Here is a 20,193-nt window from a genome sequence, read left to right on the forward strand (position 1 = left end):
GTGGTCCAGATTTGGCCTGCGGTCCACTTATTGATTACCCCTGGTGTGCAGTCTGTCAGAAAAGTGCTTTAGAATCCACTGAAATGAAAGATGCTACATAAATTACATATTGCCACTAGCCTGGTGTAAGGTCCCTTCATGTTAAAATCAATGTGGAGAAGTCAAGCCTCTCCATCCAGGGACATCCAAGAATGACTATTAGTAACTACTTCACAACTGAGGGCCTGATTCTCTATTACCTTCTAAAAGCAATAAGTGACTTAGATATCTAAATCTCATTCTCAAAAATAGCTTCAGCTCTTAGAACTCTAAATCTCACTGAAAGTCAATGTGCAAACTGGGTGCAAAAAACCCCAAACCCAGTAAATCAGAAGGCATGTAAAGCCAGAAAATGAAAGCATTTTATTGCTGAGAATGTTGTAAATCTAGATCTACTTACTGTGGTCAATGCTTGGAAAAGACAATAGAAAGTCAGGTACCACACAACTCTTCCAGCTACAAAAGGAGGCAAGTACCACATGAAGAAATAGGACACAATCGTGAAGGGCGTACATCCCAACAGCCTACAATGAAGGACATGTTCACGTCACGTTTATTAGAAAGCATTTTGATGGGTTGACAAAAAAATAAATTAATTTTCCCAGCAGTAACTTAATTTTGTGTAGTCTTTCAAAATGCTTTAGATTTACTATTTGATACAGCTTATATATAATACCATTCAGTCCATTAAAGCATAATCAGCACCATTCAATACATAACAATATTCAATAATACTGCCCCAAAATTCACCCCAGAGTTAAATAATGTAGTTAGTTAAAGGAAAAGAGCAAAGGTTAGTTATAATTAATGATATATTTACAATTAACATGAAAAAAACCCTGCATCTGCTATTATGATATAACCACGAGGTCAATACTTAACCCACAACCTTTACTGAAAAGCACCAGTGAGAACCAAGACACATGGCCACATCTTATAACATGCTTCACCAACAGCCATACAAGCCTCTTTATTATCAAGAGTTTTTTTTTCCCTCTGTTGGTACCTCCAACTCTCCTCTCAGCTTAGCCTTTTCACCGCTGACCTGATGTTTCAGCATGATAGACTCCTTTTCACTTGTTTGGAGACAGTATAAAGGTGAGGGGCAGCCATGTATTACATTGTAGCACTGCCTAGGATCTATGTTTGTCCATCCCTGTGAAATACGATTATAGGGACAAGCCTGCTCCCATTTAAGTCAGTGGAAAAACTCTCAATGACTCCAACAGCCTAGCCAAGGTAATATAAGGCTATCAGACAAACGACACTATTTTCAAATTTCGTTGTATCAAATGCAATTCATTCCCCACAGCATGACCGGCAGCAGCAGCAGTGTTCTCCAGTATTCTTGCAAAGCAGACATTAAACAATGTAATTAGATGACCAAGGTCACAATAAAAATTCAAACAAAAGAGAAAACAGATTAATCCCTTCACAACAGGCCTATTCTCACTGTTTTCTCCTATTGACATTAGGGGTCAGCTAATTATTTTGCAATGGTGTATTGAAAAAGTGGACTACAAAAGAATAATGTATGTAAATAGTTCAGCAAAACAATGGCTCTTCCACACTGCTCTATGGGATGAAAGGCAACACTGGGAGCTGAACGTGTAGAGTAACAAGGAAAGTAGCCAGGTTCTGGTACTCTCTGCCTTTCCTGGTTTCTAGGTCACAACTCAGTCTGCTCATACTGGGTCAGCTCTTGAAGCAGTAAACGAGGATGTGATCGAAGCATCCCAAGGCAGGTTCAGATTTTGTTCAGCTACATCTACCATTACATTGGACTCAAACTGGTTCTTACAGCAAACTTTTGTGCTACTTCACAAAAATAACTGTCTTTCTTCCCCCCCCTTCTTACCCTTCACTTTCCCTTTCCCATTTACTTCAGTACTCATGCTTAAAGTTAGGCATGTGATTCAATGACTTGATGAATCACAAGACTATCTGTGGTCCCCCCTGCAAGGAAACTAATTGTAACATTTTGTGTTAGTATCCTTTATCCCAGCATCTGCTCATTCAAACATCGCACTATGTACAAAGAAGACTACCAACACTTTGATGACTTGTTACTGTATTAAATAAAATCCTAACCTTTTTTTCTAATAAAAAAATCTACTCCTTTATTAAATACACCTGTCAGATGGGGCAAGGAGTGAAGTTTGCATAATTCCCTAGTTCACTTTAAAAACTTAAGTGGCTGTAATAATTTCACTCTACAAATATTAATCAAATCAAACCCCAAGAAAAGGTGTTTTAAGCTAATTAGAAAAACAATACCAAGTCTTCAATTAGTGTAAATGGGCAAAGCTATATATTATAGGGAAAGGGTGGCCAATCTGTGGCTCCAGAGTCACATGCGGCCCTTCAGAAGTTAATATGCGGCTCCTTGTATAGGCACCGACTCCGGGGCTGGAGTTACAGGCGCCGACTTTCCAGTGTGCTGGGGGGTGCTCACTGCTCAACCCCTGGCTCTGCCACAGGCCCTGCGCCTACTCCATTCCTTCCCGCCCCCTCCCCTGAGCCTGCCGTGCCCTCTCTCCTCTGCCCTCCCCCCTCTCCTCCCAGAGCCTCCTGCACACCACGAAACAGCTGATCGGGAGGTGCAGGGAGGGAGGGGGAGGCGCTAATCGGCGGGGCTGCCAGTAGGTGGGAGGCACTGGAAGCAGGGTGGGGGAGCTGATGTGAGGCTGCTGACTTATTACTGTGGCTCTTTGGCAATGTACATTGGTAAATTATGGCTCCTTCTCAGGCTCAGATTGGCCACCCCTGTTATAGGGTTAAAGAGTTTTCCCTGATAATGCGACATTTAAAAAAAATTCCTCCAGAAAAACAAGGGCAGTTTGACAAGCGTATTTTAAAGGCCTGATTAGATAAGTGAAGTGTAAGTGCAAGTTGTACATTAGGGAGTTTAATGCAAGGGGCTGATAAGTCTATGGGATGCTAGGCTGCAAGTCATTCTAACATTATTCTTTCTCCTGAGCAGACCGTATTTACAGGGTATAACAGAACTGAGAAATGATTCTGAAAACAGCTAATATGATTGGGTTATAAAATGCACTCTACCTCATCATGATTTTTTTCTAGCTTAATTTTTTTCATACAGTGAGTTTAGTGCTCGTGAATGAACGAAGTATTTTGATTTTTGAATTCAAAACAATTTTTCATTTGAAATTTTACTTCAACTTTATTTTAAAAAGGTAAAAAATAATTCCTTCAAACTAAACGTTTTGTTCAATATGAAACATTTGTTTTTAAGTTTTTCAGTTCATTAAAAATTAAAACAATTTTTGGGTCAACTTGGATTTCTTTTTCATTTATTTGTTTTTAATTTTCCAATTGGACAACGAACTGGGGGGAAATCAGTTATTTGCACAGGTCTAGTCACTAACTCAAATACTCTGATAGTAGCATCTTTGAATCTATGAGACTGAAATCAGCGACAGAGGCAAAAGACTCCAGAGTCCATAAGCCATCCCGTTTCCTTTTGTTTTTAAAAGGGAAAAAATATCCACAACACATCATGGGAGTGTTTGGGTCCTGTAACATGCATCATCCTTTTCCAGTTTACCCTCCCACCTTTCACCCTCCTTCCCCCATTGGTAATATTTATATTTCTGTTCAACACTACCCGCTCCTTACACCACATGGAAAGTGTATGTGATACTTGCTTTTCACTGTTACATACAGATTTAGTGAAGGTCAGAATAGAGTTTCAGAGTAGCAGCCGTGTTAGTCTGTATTCGCAAAAAGAAAAGGAGTACTTGTGGCACCTTAGAGACTAACAAATTTATTAGAGCATAAGCTTTCGTGAGCTACAGCTCACTTCATCGGATGCATAGAATAGAGTGAGAGCTGTCTAAGGGCTTTAGTGTGCTTCAGAGGAGAGTAATTCAAGCAGGACCAGAGCCCCTGAGCATGCTGGAGCTGCAGCTACACACATTTAGCTGCTTGAGGTGGGAGTATGAAAAGGGGGAATGGAGTTCTGTGAACTACGACAATGCTGGCAGCTCCAACCTCTTCCTTGTTAAAAAACATGACAATTTTCATCCTCCAATTAAATGTTTTAACTAGGGGGGCCAATAGTGAAAACGTAAAGAAAGAGTCCAGAGAGGTGTGGGGAAACAGCCAGTGGGACTGGCTTGTGTTGAGCTGGGATGAATGCTGACATTCAGGGGAAGATTCTGCACTGCCCGTGATGAGAACGGAACTGACCACTAGGGCAGTGCAAGCAGCTTAGCGAGGTGGCCTGAGACATACCCTCTTGGGTCCATAGATCTACCATGTTAGAGTTGGTGAGCTCCAGCCAAGCCTGCATGCAAGGAGTGGGAACCCATTAAGATGTTTGTAGTGCCACAGTGAGGGCTCAAACAAGTATCTAATAAATGACTAGTCTTCCAACAGTTTGGATGTATCTGAACCAGAAGTGGAAAATAAGCCCCTTTTGATGCAGAATCCAACTCAGAACCAAAACCACAAAGGGGGTTGGTCAGATCTGGAGGTTCAGATCCTCTCCCACCCAAATTCAACAGGATTTTGGATTTGAGGTTCCAGTTTTGGCCCATCTCTAAACAGTTGAGTGGTTTCTTCACGGAGCTTCCAAGAAATCCCCTTGTTGTAATTTATGGATGTGCAGCTGAAAACAAGAAGCAGACAGGAGTGGGCTTTTTACATATTAATTCTATCCATACTAAAATCAGTCTAATTTGAGAAAGGCAAAAGCAAGAAAAAAAAATAAAAGGTTTAATTCAATGAAGCCATTATAGGATTAAAGGAAAGAGGAAAAAAAGGGGAAAAAAACAAAATATTTTTCTGCTTACCAAGGCATAAGCCGGCCAATTTTTGTCCATTTACTTTTGCTAATAAAAAAGCCAGCAACAGGATCAGTAACTGCGCCCCAGGCTTTGCCAATGAACAGCACCAAAGAAGCATGAAACGGAGTAATCTGAAAGTATAGACACAGTGCTCTAAACAAGATCCACCATTCAATGGAACAACATAAAGCAACTTTCCAGAAAGAATCTCAGTGTTTTAGTAAAGTGTAGTGATAGCTCACTTACAACACACATTGACTACTATTAAAAATCATGAATAAATAGCCCTCCACCATCAATGCACCTTGGGAGACAACAAATTAGACACTGAGATACAGGCACTACGCAAGAGAGAACATGTGTGATGGGGGCAAGGTGAAGAGAGAAAGATCACAGGTGAATATAATGCTGGGGAGAGGTGTCAGCCAGACAACACTGGAGACTGAAGTCTGTGGTTTAATCATAAAACCAGGTACTGCAGGAGCAGAGGTAAGGTAAGCTTCTCCCACAAGACCCCATTTCTAAATTTCTGCTTCTGAGCTGGAGCAGACAAGAGTATAGTTCATTTCCCATGTCCATTCAGTCTTTAGTATCTCTACTGAGATTACCTATAAGAGTGCCAACTGGTGCTAATTGTGAAAGTGGTTTTGGCATGATGGGCTTATTTCTACAAAGAACTGAACTGTGACTACTAGAGTTAATATTCCAAAATAGTACTGTTTCTTTCGAATGCTTATTCTGTATTTTCTGTACAACATTTCTGTATGCAATTTTTTTTACGGCTAAACCTGAGTGAGATTAATTTGGATGACTTGGAACACATCTAGTTTGTTTGTTTTTTAATAACAGTTGCAGCTAGGGTCACAAGTGAATAATGTAAACGGTTACCTTTAAATCCAGTATATGCCAAAGAACAGAAGAGAGCACATTGGTCAAATGAAGCACATTTTAAACTTTTCCCACATTAAAAAGAAAATCAAATGGAAAAAAAAAGAAATTTACCAAGCAAATGTGTATTTTTCAGATTATGATTAATTATGTGGGATGTCGTCATTCCTACATATATCTGTACTAAGTGCAAGAACAACACAGTCATGGGGGTATGAAGAAAGCAGTGGGCACATAAGGTGGGATCTGCTTTTGTTACCCTGGCATTCCCTTGCCACCAAGCTAAGTGACTAGAGAGTCATTTCAACATGCAAAAAGAAAAGGAGTACTTGTGGCACCTTAGAGACTAACAAATTTATTAGAGCATAAGCTTTCGTGAGCTACAGCTCACTTCATCGGATGCATTTGGTTGAAGTGAGCTGTAGCTCACGAAAGCTTATGCTCTAATAAATTTGTTAGTCTCTAAGGTGCCACAAGTACTCCTTTTCTTTTTGCGAATACAGACTAACACGGCTGCTACTCTGAAACATTTCAACATGCATATCATCGGTTTTGCTCAAGCCATATTGCTTTAAAAAACAAAACCTTTATTGAGATTGGAGCTGCCTAACGAGACTGCCTATGAATTCTTCCGCTCTTCAGTGTTTCAATGGGAAGGGAAGAGCAAAGACAGACAAAGTGAGGATACGGTTTGAAATGTCAAGGATATACAGCATGATTTGTTAAAGGCAGACACTGCACACATTTGCATTGCATGTCTCATACAAAATTTATCCTAAGCTATGTTAGAGTGAAATCATAGTGACTGAACAGTTTAATATTAAATAAGAGCTGGTTGAAAATTTTCCATCCAAACTTTTTTCCAACATCAAAAAATGGCCTTTATTCTTTACAAATTTTTGCAAATATTTGGGTTTTTTCCCTTTGGAAAAACTGAAAAATGTTCACCCCAACTTAAAAAAAATGTCATTTTTTAAAATTTTTTTCCACCAAAAATATTTACTTTTTTCCAGCTCCATTAGATAACAGCAGGAGAAGGGATTTAAGAGGCATGGATGGGGGATAAAAGGTATAAACTTCCACTGAATTTAGAAATGAGACAGTCAAAGAGCCAAAGAGAAACAGATACAGGTGCTCAGATACTATGGTGATGAGGAGCACACAGACAGCTTCAGATGAGAAGGTTCATGCACTGGCATTGCTCAGAAAACACAAAGGGATAGCAAGGAAATGGATTTTGGACTAGCACATAAAGTGTGAAGGAAAACTTGGAGAGATGATAAACTTTCTAGCATGGGATCTGCCTCTGAATACATGTTTGCACAGTGCTTACCATGACCAGGGCCCTAAATTCAATGATACAAATATTAAAATACAACAGGGCCAAATTCACACCGGCTTGTAAGAGTGTGCAATTCGTAGCTCCTTACAGCAATTCTGAATTTGGTCCATGGTTTCTAGGTGGTGTGCGATTATATACATACCTACAGAGGTTATGCATGTAAATTAGATGGATGGAATTCTAATGGTAAAACTGACGGATGCAAAGGGTTAACTCTGAATGTTAGTTTCTTGGGAAATGGCTCAGATTGAACATAAAAGATTTCACATAGTGGGCTTCTTAATCCCACAGGAACAGCACTGCCACGATTTGGAATGGCTCAAGCCTCTGTGTGGGGAAGAATTCCATGTAATCCTTGTAAAATGAGGTATTTGACCCCTAAAAAGTTGAGGGAAGGGGGAAAAGGTGGAGCTAAGACCTTTGCTGGAGAAACTGTGGAACAAATGGCTCCTTCATGTTTATTTAGTGGGACTGACAAACAATTAAACAAATAAGGACCAGCTAATCAAGCACCATTACCATACTATTACATTTATCAAGCATAGTGACAAAACTTATTTAGTAATTAAGCTGAAAAGAGTTTCAACAGGGGCTGAACAATTAAAAACAACAACAGAATATAGTTAAAAGGCATATTAGTTGAATTATCTTGATATTAGATACAGGAAAATGAAGTAGGTGATGACATCGTAACTGAACAAAGTTGGAACCAGAAAGCACAGAAAGCACTTTGCACATTACTTACATGTGCTATATCTAACAGGTAGATCTGTAGGAAAAAAGCAGTGGCACTTGTTGCAACTTGGTTTGGAGCGCCTCCTATTGCATAGCATAATTTGCTGCAAACTGAGAGTCTGTCTTCCTGTCTGAGCTGAAACAGAAAAAGAACAGACAAGTTAAGAGAAAATGCAAAACATTAAAAGTTTCACAAGTTTATGGTTAAACTCATATTCAGGCACTTATTTAAGTGGTCTGATGATCAGCATTTTCATAGATGCTAAACATCCAGCGACCCTCACTGACTTCAGTGCTCAGAACCATTGAGAATCAGGCTATTGGCTGCTATTCCTTACTTCAGAAAACCAAGTTTGAACACTGTGATTCAGCTTTCAATGCCTGTTCCAAGTTACCAGAACTGGAGTCAGGTACACTGACTTCCCGTGAGCAGATTCTGAAAAACACACTTCTTAGAGGCCGCAAGTGAGCATGGACCATTCAAGTGCAGTGAGTCCATGAACACACGATAAGAAGCAATCAGGCAGACTTTCTAGTGTATTGACACTATCTATGGGGCAGCTCCTGGGTCTTGGATGACTTGCTGAGGGACGGTGTTATCTCTGCCCAAGAATGAATTATTCAGATGGCAAAATGTTGAGTAATTATCGGATATCAAACTTTTTTTTGCTTATGTATGTATCTATTCTTTCAGACCACAAAAATCGATAAATATTCTCATATTATTCTACTTCGACAATATTCAGAGAGGAGGGCTGGTCTTTCAGTTAAGGTTCTACACACAGACTCAGAAGGTCTGGGTCCAGTTTTTGAATTACAGGAAGTTTTGCAGAACTCTGGGCCCCCTTACTTCCTCTAGGGGCTACCTGACTTCTGTCTTGTGACCCCCTTGCTTCTCACTACTGTTTAAATTAAAGCAAGCTGCTTGACATTCAGGGCCCCTCCAACATTTTTCCCCATACTGTGAGCCCTGCTGTGACCTTGGGCAAGTTACTTAACTTCTCTATGCCTCAGTTACTCCATCAGTTAAAAAAATAGGCAGAATGGGGAGAGTTTTGAAAAGCATCTAAGTGACTTCAGAGTCTAAGTCCCATTGCTTTTCAGTAGGAGTTATGCTCCTAAATCACTTAGGCACTTTTGAAAATTTTACCTGAAGATACTTGTCCATCTTTGTTGAAGCACCTTGAGATGTATGGATGAAAAGTGCTAAGCAAAAAATATACGTATTAGACTGAAAGTAACTGGCAGAAAAATCAAGAAACATAGTAAGTTATTGTACCCTATTATGAAAAAAAATTCAGAGACAAAGTGTTAGGAGTCTACTAGATGAAAGATAACATGTTTTCATAGGGGAAAATGCCACATTATTGGAAAATGTTTCTTAAAGCTCTAATTTACTGTATTAGTGTTAGCTGAAAACAGAGGTGGGAAACATCCACACACTAATCTTAGTATAGAGTACCAGTCACCATGGGGGCTACATACTAAGACCCTGACTAAAACTATTTCTGAGAATTCTAACTGTTAAATTCAATCCCTCTTTAAAAAATTGTTGATTCTTTTCAAGTTCTTTCCAATAGCAATGCTAATCCTAGGTCTGCCTTGGTTGTGGCCAAATATCTGGATTGAACGTACATACCCTCATTCTTCCATTGCAAGATAATAAAATGATGAGATGCCAATAAAATGCTTTATTATTCTGCTATGTATTACCTATTTCTGAAAGCATTTTTAATGTAAAGTATCAGCTTTTTTTTATTAGGTGATAGAGTACTTACTGATAAAGAACTAATAGCCAACAGAATCTTTCAAGATCTGGCCTTGCTCCTTTGAACTATTCTATATAAATAGGTGTAAACAAGTGTATTAGTTTTATGAAAGTTCTTTGTTTCTTAGTGATGTCAGATGTATATACAGATAAAGAGCAAGATCTCCATGTACAAATCACAGCTACTGGTCTAACTACATCTCCGATCCCTCTGGGTCTCTTTGAGTACATATACCTTTCACATCTTGGGCCCCAAGCTATCATCTCTCTCGGAGTGGAATCATACGATTCGTCCACTCTCCGACCATGCCTTGAGCGGCAGTCCCCAGGCGCTAACCATGATTACCTCAGCAGGGGATCCTGTTAGGTATAAGGTTCCTACCTCCTCTCCTCTTCCAACACAGAGAGCATTAGCATCTGGGTGGCATGATCTGTTCCCTTAAAAGACGGTTCCTTTCCCTCTGCTTCAGAGAGAGTGTCCTTTAAAAGCTGCTCAATCTTTTTCATCACCCCCTTGCCCAGAGACTAAATCACTTTTTATTGTTTATAGCCCTCTGAACTGTCGGCTCACAGCACTGGCAAAACAGTTTTGTGAATCTGGGCTGGAGCCTGGAAGTAGTCCATCATCCTGTAATTTCCCACTAAGTATTTCTTGGGAGGCTCCTTCTCAGGATCCATTGTGTTGCTTTCCTACATGTTTTTCCAACAGCCCCCTATTCAACTAGACCAATGCATTAATTCACTTATATTGAGTTATTAGACTTTGCCGTACAGTAACTTCACCTCACTGACTAGGTGACATACTGTATTCAAAATTATGATATAGCATCTCCAGTCCCCCATAGTTCATATTTAAGAACTTGAAATTAGAATAATTGTATTACATTGTGAAATAATTAGCAATAAATAAAAAAAAATTAGACTTATAGACTGTGAGCAACTCTCATTTCTCCAGTCAGCTTCACGGCTAGAAAGTTAAGGATCTCAATACTTTTGCATTTTTTGATTTAGAAGTCTCATTGAAATTCTACTCACCTTCTAGAAACTGCTAGGCTGCTTGGGTAGCATACTTACAGATCACCTTCAAGCAAAGTTAACATTTTTGTCTCAGCAGCAGTTAATGGAGGCTTTCACCTGTGACTAATTTTGTTTATAGCTATGTATGCCAATGCTTGAATAAAATGAGCTGCTGGAATCTGATTATATTCAGTACAATATCACTCACTTATAGGGAGTTTTGCATGTTTAAAGCTCCGCTCAAACAATTCTCATCTGTCCTTGCAAGTAATAAGCCACATGACAGATGAGGAAACAGAGGCAGAGAAGTTAAATGACTTGCCAAAGATTCAGCAGGGATGAGAACCAGGTCTTTTGACTCCTGTGCTCATTCAACTAGACTATGTTGCCTCTCATAGCCTTAGAAGGGGGGCTACGGTGTTGGAGACAGTGAATGTAGTGGTTAAAGTAAATGGCTGGGAATTCCTAAATTCTAAACATTGCTCTAATGCACTCTGTGCCTTACTTTCCCCATCTGTACAGTGAGGATACTACTTCCCCCACAAGAGACTTCTTGTTTTAAGAGTTTCAGAGTAGCAGCCGTGTTAGTCTGTATTCGCAAAAAGAAAAGGAGTACTTGTGGCACCTTAGAGACTAACAAATTTATTAGAGCATAAGCTTTCGTGAGCTACAGCTCACTTCATCGGATGCATTGAGCTGTAGCTCACGAAAGCTTATGCTCTAATAAATTTGTTAGTCTCTAAGGTGCCACAAGTACTCCTTTTCTTTTTGTTTTAAGAGTGTTGTATGTTAAGGAGAAAAAGGGTTCTGAGCAGCATGCTGAGATGAACACTTTTGAAAGTCTCATACTTGGGGTGCAAATCCCCCCCCCTTTATGTTTAATTTTTCACTAGAGATTTAATTGGCCCCGACGCTTTGAACATACAGTTGTGCATTAATGCTTCAACACTGCAAAGGTTTGAAACTGTATGTCCACATTGAACAGCTCAAGGCATTTACACTGGGACAAAGGATGGTCTTTTGGGTAGGGCTCCGCCAGACTTCCTCAGTGGCCTTAGGCAAAGTACTTAATCTTTGAGTCTCAGAACTCCTAACTCTAAAATGGGAACAATAATTCTTCCTTTCTCCCATCCTATGTGTCTTATCTATTTCACAGAGGCAGGGACTGTGTCTTACTATGGGTTTGCACAAATGCCTCTCACAATGGGTTCCAGATCTTGGCTGACGCCTCTAGATGTTACCATGGTACAAATACATTGTTATTATAAAGGACAAGAAGTGTATTAGACATTTTCTTGTAGAAAGGCTTAGAGTGCTAGGTCTTTACAGGACATCCAGAAAGCTGGATTTTTTTAATATTGCCTTTTAAATATAAGGATAAACTGCAAGATTCCACACTTGATTGCCCATTTGAAAATGTTTCAACATGCACTTTCACACTTTTTCCATACTGGCTGTGTGCAGAGAAGGAGCTCCCTGCAAAAATGCACCAGGCCACTGCATTATCCTTCTTTAAAGTCACCTATGTTGGGCCACCTGCCAAATACTTGACAGTGATTAGACAGTGCTTGACCACTGCTTATTACACTATTGATAATTGTCTCACTGTTATCTTATGCCCGACCCCTATCTATTATATCCACCTACTGACTCATCTTAAACTTAGATTGCAAGATGTAACAGGCTGGGACCAAGTTTCAGTTATTTGTCACATGGTGCCTAACACAGTGACCCACTGGTCTCCAGGAATTAAGTGCTATCCTTGTCTCAGTTTTTTGTTGTCAGCATTTTAAACTGCGCTCCGCCTCAGAGGCATGTAGTCCCAATTTCTCCTTGTATTTGTTTTGCCAGACTGGGCTGTGACATTAGTGGTAGGCTCTGATGAATTGCACCCAAAAAGGTTTCTAATTACTCTGGCATTGCTGAACACAGATCATGTATTGCAAGAGAATCCCAGGTTAGGTTTGGCCCTTTCCCCTCACCATCACTGAGCCTGCTCACACCCAAGGCATAAATCAACATGATAAAAGGGTGTCAAGCTTGCAATCCAGATCTACGGGAGATTCTGTTACAAAGGTTTGTAAGCACGATTTTAAATCAACATTACTCTCATCCTTCCTTCCCTTTCTCACCTTCTGTTTGTAAATGCCAACCACTCATTGCTTCCTATCTCAAAAATTAAACTCTGGGCTCTTCAGAAGAGGAACACTTTCTATGAGTTTGTGCACTGCTTAGCACAATAGGGCTCTAATTCAATATGGAGCCTTTAGGCACAGCTGTAATACAAGTAACCATAGTAGCTCATAAACCCAATGTTTTTAAACAGGAGAATTAGCCATTCAGCAAGTTCATTCTTCATTCATGCTTCTCTGGATTGAAAGAAAGTCTGGCTTGCTTTGAGAGATTTTTTTAAGTTGTATTTGAACAAAATTATTTAAGTCTCAAGTTGCTTCTACAAATTGTTTCAGAAGAAGGGCGAAGGGAGAGAAAGCTCCAGCCTGAAGATTTATTTTTAAAAATGGGAGGGGGGGGGAAGAGGACTAAGGCAAGAAAGATTGAGCCTCTTTCCTTATTATCTTCAGATCCGCTTTGAAACCCTGCACTTACTACAGTACAGTTAAAAACTGTACAAAGTACAATAATGAAACAATCACACATATCTAAGTTGAAGCCAGGCAAATTCAAATTGGAAATAATGAGTAAATGTTTAACAATGAGAATAATTAACCATTGGAACAATTTACCAAGGGTCATGGTGGATTCCCCATAACTGACAATTGTTATATGAAGATAGGATGTTTTTTCTAAAAGATACACTTTGGAAGTATTTTAGGGAAGTTCTATGGCCTGTGTTTTTTACAGCAGGTCAGACTAAATTATCACAATGGTCCTTTCTGGCCAGGAGATCTATGAATCTAAGGTAAAGCAAGAAGTTTTAACAGAAAATGAGTGCTTCCACTTCTGAAGTAGAATGGTGGATCAATGGTGGATGTTTTTTAATTCAGGTAAGTTTGAAAGTCTCTCTAATATATAAAAAGAAAAGGAGTACTTGTGGCACCTTAGAGACTAAACACATTTATTTTAGCATAAGCTTTTGTGAGCTACAGCTCACTTCATCGGATTTGCCACAAGTACTCCTTTTCTTTTTGCGAATACAGACTAACACGGCTGCTACTCTGAAATCTAATATATAATAGTCTTTAATCTTGTAACTGAATACATACATCTCATTTTCTTGGGAATTTTTCTTCCTTCATTAATATGAACTGAAACTGAATAGAATACTATTAATAAGTGTTCGTGGGTACAGAAGACAACTAGCAAAAGCAATCCTGTGCAACTGGAAGAAGACATTTCAGTTGCTGGATGGACTGTGGCTGGGTGAACACACATTTTGTCAGAAGCTCTTCTTTATCAAGCAGGTCCAGAACGAAACCAATAGTGGTTTAAGAGAAATGGGAAGGGATAACAGCAGCTGAGACTTTAAGATAGTTTAAGTCAAGGTTTATCTGATTCAACACATGATGAGAAACTTTCCCAGTATAATGGTTCTCCCCCACCCTGTCTCTCAACATGTATTTAACTCTGCAGATGAATTTGCAGAAATTAAAGGGATGGTTTATTCCAATTTGATATTTTCCCTTGTAAAAAGTTGTTTTTTTAGTCTGGATATGGCATATTACAAAGCAGTATATGGTGCTACCTATCAGATTCCAGTTTATAATGTATTACTGGATATATATTAATGATGACATTTTAACCCTGCGATCTTCTATGTAGAAAGGTTGATATTTCAGTTTTAACTGCATTTCCCAATTTGTGTGCTTAATTTTCTCACGCCATTAATGGAACAATAGTCCCATTTTTAAACTGAATGCACATGCTCATGTCTATACAGACAAATGCACACATGTAGCAATTTAAACATAAATATTCATCTTCTTTTATAGCTATTGCCTCCCTGGAAAACTGCATTCTAGGAAGATACAAATACTTCCTGGAATCTTGTTAGATCTCTCAACACACTCTTCTCCAGTCATATGCTACAAACAACATAGTAAAGGGGTTCCCCCCAAAATTCCACTCTTCAGTCTGTGACTCTTGCTCTGTTACAAGGGAAATGTGCTCACAAAGAAGATGGATGAAGAATTACTCCATTTCCCCCAAGACTATAACCAAGCAGTGAGATACACTGGGCACTTTGCTCCTGAAAAAAGATATCCTGAGCACAGCACAACATTAAGGAATAAGGGTGAAGAATTTCTGTGGAAACACTTTGAAAATATCTGAAGAAGAGCTCTGTGTACCTTAAAAGCTTTCCTTTTCACCAACGGGGTCCAATAAAAGATATTACCTCATTCATCTTATCTAGCTCATATCCTGGGACAAACACTGCTACAACACTGCAAACACTGAAAACATCCAGCATTTGGGGAGATATGATCCATACAAATACATACATATCTACCTAGCCTGTTTCCCCAAGTCCCAGTGGATAAAACATCTCTGCCATAGAAACCACTCCAATTCTGCTTTCTGTTTGGTGAGCAAGTTTTCAATAAAAGCAGCATTTAGTGTTTCGGATTCCCCCAAAGCGGTGCAGCCTCAGAAGCTGCTACACAAGACGTTTATTCTTGGAGCGACAGGAATTCAGGGAAAGTAATACAGTTGCATTGGGAGGGGTGCGGGGGGGGGGGTGGAAAGTCCCCGTTCATTGCGGATCTGAGGTTTTCGTTCACATTGCACCGGGCGGGAGGCCACCGAAGAGGATGATCCCTGGAAGCCACTCGAGCATCTCAAACCATCCGAGCCCGCCAGCCCCCCGCTAGCCGGAGCGCATGGATTATTTCTAGGACACGCTGAGGAAGAGGCTCGGGCAGATCCCTGGCGAACTCGTTCAGACGCAGGTGGGGGGAGAGGGCCTGGAGCAAAAGAGGTCAGAGCGCTGCAAGCCCAGCAGCCCCCAGGGGCGACGCCGGGGGCCCGACGGGCAGGGCACAGCCGCTCACCTCCGCTGCTGAGCGCCCGAGCGCTTGTTCCTGCGGCGGCTCCTCTGGGAGAAGGGCGGCCTTCGGCGCTGCTTTCCCAGGCCCGTTCCCCTGCTGCGGGGTGTCCCCTCCGGCACCAGCCATGCCCCAGCCGCCCCCCCCCCGCAAGCAGGCCGCCGCGGGGCTTTTCAGCCCCTGTCAGCCTGGGGGGCGGGGCCGGGCCGAGCTCGTAGCGGCCCGGGGCCCCTCCCCAGCCATCTGGGGCGCGGGAGAAGCAGCGAAGGGCCGCAGCTCCCCCGGGAGCCTCTGTGCTTGCGGCTCTTCCTCTGCCACTGGCTGGAGAGCAGGACTCCCTGCAGGGTCACCCCCGGGGCTCAGTGCAGGCGCTGGGTGCACTCCGGTCCCCAGCAGCATGCTCCGGGCGCGGGAAGGAGGAGGAGCTGCTGCAACCCCAGTGCAAAGGTCTCCAACCACCCCCCAGCCCGTGATCAGATGAGGCAGAGCTGGGAGGGCGCCTCCACCTGCCCGGCATGCACCGAGTCGTTTCCCTGTAAGATGCCCACCAGGTTGCATCTCTTAGCACAGGGCAGGGCAGGTAGCAACACACGTTGTTTGGACACTTTCCCCAGCAGCGCTGCAAACCCTGACCCACGGGGAGCGGGCGTTATGTTGTTCTTCGCCTTTGCGGGGTGGGGGTGGGGGGGAACCTCTCTCCGAACACCTTGCCAAATGAAAAGCCAGACTTCATTTTACTGGAGCGAGGCAAGATCCATGCAGGAGGCGTCACAGCGCTGGATACATTGCACAGAGCCCCGGACTGCACAGCGTCAGCATTTCCTATGCAGTCCCATGGACGGGGCCACAGCTGTGAAATGCTAACGCCTTTCCCGACTCCAGTGCTGTCAAGAGCGGACAAAGTGAGGGTTGCATGACCGTGCATTTCAATTTCGCCCCCTCTTTAAGTACAAGTTTTAGAATCGCCCCACGCGAAAGGCCCTTTGCTGAGAGAACGGGCCCCTGCCTGGTGGCTGTAGCTCAGCCCCAGACATGCCAGAAGTCAAGGTTACATTGCTCTGGAACTAAGGCTTGGAGAGTAACCATGCCCAGGTCCCCTTACCCCCCCCCCCCCGCGTGTAGTTTAAATTAATTTAGTTTCAAATACTAACTCGCGGTTATTCTATAGAGTATGATACTTGGGCTTCAGGCGACCCCCTGCAGAGCTCTATTCTTGTTTTAAAATTCTCAGGATCCTATTTCTAAAATAATTTAAGATCCAGGTCAGACCCATACCTACCTTGGGAGTGGACAGAAGAACAAACGCCTGCAAGGTGTGCCTTTATAAATAACCAGCACATCCAACGGCACGATTGTTAATTACAAGGTGGCGTTTTCGTTGGCTCGAACACCGCAGATGTCTGTCGGCACAACTGTTTTCGAGCAACTGGCCCATCAAAAATAGTCCCCGAAGGCTGAAACTTGGCATGGGTGTTTTCGCGCCCCGTCAGCGCTATTAATCCTAGGGTAGGGGGTGATTTTCGAGTTACTTATTTTGTTTCTATACAACATATTTTCCTATAACCAGTTTTGCTTTAGGCATGAAACTAAATGTACTGATTAGCAAAGGTTTCAGAGTAGCAGCCGTGTTAGTCTGTATTCGCAGAAAGAAAAGGAGGACTTGTGGCACCTTAGAGACTAACACATTTATCAGAGCATAAGCTTTCGTGAGCTACAGCTCACTGAAACGTTTTTCCACCAAATGCATCCGATGAAGTGAGCTGTAGCTCACGAAAGCTTATGCTCTAATAAATTTGTTAGTCTCTAAGGTGCCACAAGTCCTCCTTTTCTTTTTGATCAGCAAAGCGTTCCTTCAACTGGAGCCGTGGAGTGGATTAGTTATTTTGAAAGAACTTCAGGTTGCAGATGCAGCGTAAGACTCACTTTTTCACCCCTTCTTTTTTAGAATTAATAAAATAGGGACTTATTCCCCCCCCGAAAGGTTTATAAACCAGCCCACATGTGCAGCACCTGCTGGCCAGACTGATTAACAGCTCAACTACAGTAATTATTTAATTGAATTCTCTAAACAGGGGCTCCCTGGCTTCAGAACAGTCAGAAAACTAAGCAATAATTTTTGCTATTCAACCCCTCTGCAACCTATGTTGCCAAAAATACGTGTAGCAGCAAACTTTCATTATCTAAAGAACTAGGCCTTTCAAAGAATTACCTAGACAGTCCAGCATGATTTATTTTTCATTCACCCACTCAAGTTTAGGCTACAATTTCAGTTTCATATTTAGAGTCTGGTTCAAAATCCATTGAGGGCATCAGAAGTTTTTTCAATGGGCTTTGGATCAGGCCCTTAAAATGCCTTGCAGTGGAGATTTATAACACCACTCCACCAGTGTTTCTTACTTGTTAACATTAATCCAAATGTTGTTCTAGAAACAGGCTAAACTGAGCAAAAGCGGAGGGCCCCCTTTAAAAAAAATTTTTTTTAACCCAGCACATAAAGCAATTTCTAATTTAGTTTTAGAGTTTCCAGGTGTTTAAATACAGAAGCAGAGGAATAATACACAAATGCAGGTGTCTAACCTCATTTTCAGTTTCTTGCTTAAATTGTACCTTTGTTGGAGGTTAGAGTATCTTTCAGTCATTTTGCTCTAGGCTATTTTGACTTTCTAAATTATGGTAAGGCTTTGGATTCACAAACCACCATAGCACTTGTACTATTTAAAGTATTTTTTGCAACTGCAGCCACAATAATTGTTTTAAAAAAATGCAGATTATAATCCACCACAAAGCCCAGAACCAAAGAGAGATACTCTAGTCTTTGTAGGGAGTGGTAGCATAAAAGTGAACAAATATTGCACTGTAGTAATAATATAGTGCTCCTTACCCTACTAGCATGTTTTTGGAAAGAACAACTGCCTATGTTTAATCTGATTTTGTGTACTTCAATTGTGTTGCACTAACTCTTACTAAATGTCTACATTGCATATATAACTCCTTTCCTAAACCTGGAGAACTCTGTGTAGCTCAGAAACTTGTCTCTTTCACTAATGGAAGGTGGTACAATAAAAGATATTTCATATACACATGCAGGAGCAGGATACTGCTATTTAGAGGTGTCATGCACATTCTATTTAACAGAACATTCCACCTTTTATGATCAAATGCATGTATTTTCCTATACCTATAGCTTTATAGTAGAGATTCAAATGCACTGAATTTTAGAATCCCCCATTTTAGAGGCAGTTCTGCAAATTAGAAGTCAGATTACCACTGTAGGTGTCTACTGTACTCACTTTTTTATTTTAAAAGGAGCGTACCTGATTTATTTGCACAGTTCCTACCAGGATTGGAATTATTAGGATGTTTTGCACCCAAACTTCCATTTTGTTAGAAAATGAAAAGGAGAGTGGTTTTAGAACCCTTACTAGCATCACAGTCAAAAAGAGAATGCTTGCAACAGAACATTCCATGTGCTGTGCTAACAGGAGTCAGCAAGTGAAATTAACAGTAAGCAAAACTGAGCTGTACATTTGTGTTATCCAAGCTGAATGAAAAATAATTTTGTTAAGTGGTGCAAAATAAATTTGTAAAAAAAAAGTGGTAATTTTTAAAGATACATTTTTTGAACTTGTCTCTCCCTTGAATGAGTATTGCAAAGCTAAATTTCAAAACCATACCACGCACATTGTCTGGACAGCTTCACCCATACCTCAGTATGAGTGATGTACAAAACAAGCAAGTCAGCCAGGTCTCAAAAATTCTTGGATTTATGCAGAACTAAGGTCACTGCAGTGCTGTAATTGTATATTTCCCAAAAAACAAACCCTCTCACTTAACTGTAGTGAATACAAGTATTAAACCAAACAATTTCCCCTTTTGAATGCAACACAAAACCAAACCAGTTACTCTTCATTGAAGGGTCCAGGAAAAAATCACATCTAATGGACTTTTATGGCTACATTCACAAATCCACACACTGCTGAACTTAATGATTCATGCAAGCTGTCTAACAAAATTGTATGCAAAAATCTACAGTCCTTATATTGGTTTCTCAACAGGAATTTTATAGCATATTAATTGTAACTGGCCATGGGGACATGAATTAAAAGCACGACAATAGGCATATTTTATACATTGCAAAATAAATCAAACTTAAACAGAAAGTGAGGATTGATGTAAAGAACATACAAATGAAAAGAGGAGAAGGAAACCGCTTTATTGCTAAATAAGGGTTTTAAAATGTTATTGGAAGACTTACATGTGCAAAATTAACTGTGCCCATATCTGGCAATTTGGCATAGATGGAAGTTTGTATTTTCATTATATATTTCTCTGTAATTAATCATTTAATGTATTAATTATTATTATATTATATTATATATTTCATCTTTAGTCTACTGTTAAAATTATTGGGTGTCATGCTTATGTCTTACATGTGTCAAAACAGATTACGCAGCTAATGGCACATGTAGTTCAAAGCACACCTGTCATGACATTCCATGTCTTGGGGATGGGAACAGAGCTGCCAGGGAGGCAAGCAGCTATTTCAACCATTAGTACTAGCAAACCTCAGGAGTCTGCATTGTAGCACCT

General features: G+C 40.8%; 1 protein-coding gene and 2 long non-coding RNA genes across 10 annotated transcripts in view; 2 read left to right on the forward strand and 1 right to left on the reverse strand.

Annotated features, from left to right (window-relative positions):
- MFSD2B (major facilitator superfamily domain containing 2B) overlaps window positions 1-17,013 on the reverse strand; it is a 65,280-nt gene extending 48,267 nt beyond the window's left edge. Inside the window, exons 1-5 of one of the 8 annotated variants that reach the window (XM_038393881.2) lie at window positions 15,610-15,949; window positions 8,966-9,021; window positions 7,826-7,951; window positions 4,857-4,981; window positions 440-563 (exon numbers count right to left, since the gene is read on the reverse strand). In XM_038393881.2, the coding sequence (XP_038249809.1) occupies window positions 440-563; window positions 4,857-4,981; window positions 7,826-7,951; window positions 8,966-8,983 (393 nt within the window). In that variant the 5' untranslated portion in view covers window positions 8,984-9,021; window positions 15,610-15,949. Of the gene's footprint in view, window positions 1-439; window positions 564-4,856; window positions 4,982-7,825; window positions 7,952-8,965; window positions 9,022-14,954; window positions 15,950-16,882 lie in introns of those variants that run through there. The other 7 variants (XM_043510179.1, XM_043510182.1, XM_043510178.1 and 4 more) reach the window with 7 other exon arrangements.
- LOC122459203 lies at window positions 1,560-19,931 on the forward strand. The gene is made up of 4 exons (XR_006279722.1): window positions 1,560-1,571; window positions 3,764-3,765; window positions 17,171-17,211; window positions 17,449-19,931. It is a non-coding gene; the product is annotated as an uncharacterized LOC122459203 (long non-coding RNA).
- On the forward strand, window positions 13,407-14,958 carry LOC122459206. Its single transcript, XR_006279726.1, has 2 exons — window positions 13,407-13,605; window positions 14,551-14,958. It is a non-coding gene; the product is annotated as an uncharacterized LOC122459206 (long non-coding RNA).
- Window positions 19,932-20,193: the final 262 nt, after the last annotated feature.

Source organism: Dermochelys coriacea, chromosome 3 (genome assembly GCF_009764565.3).
Source record: "Dermochelys coriacea isolate rDerCor1 chromosome 3, rDerCor1.pri.v4, whole genome shotgun sequence".
Classification (NCBI taxonomy): Eukaryota; Metazoa; Chordata; order Testudines; family Dermochelyidae; genus Dermochelys; species Dermochelys coriacea.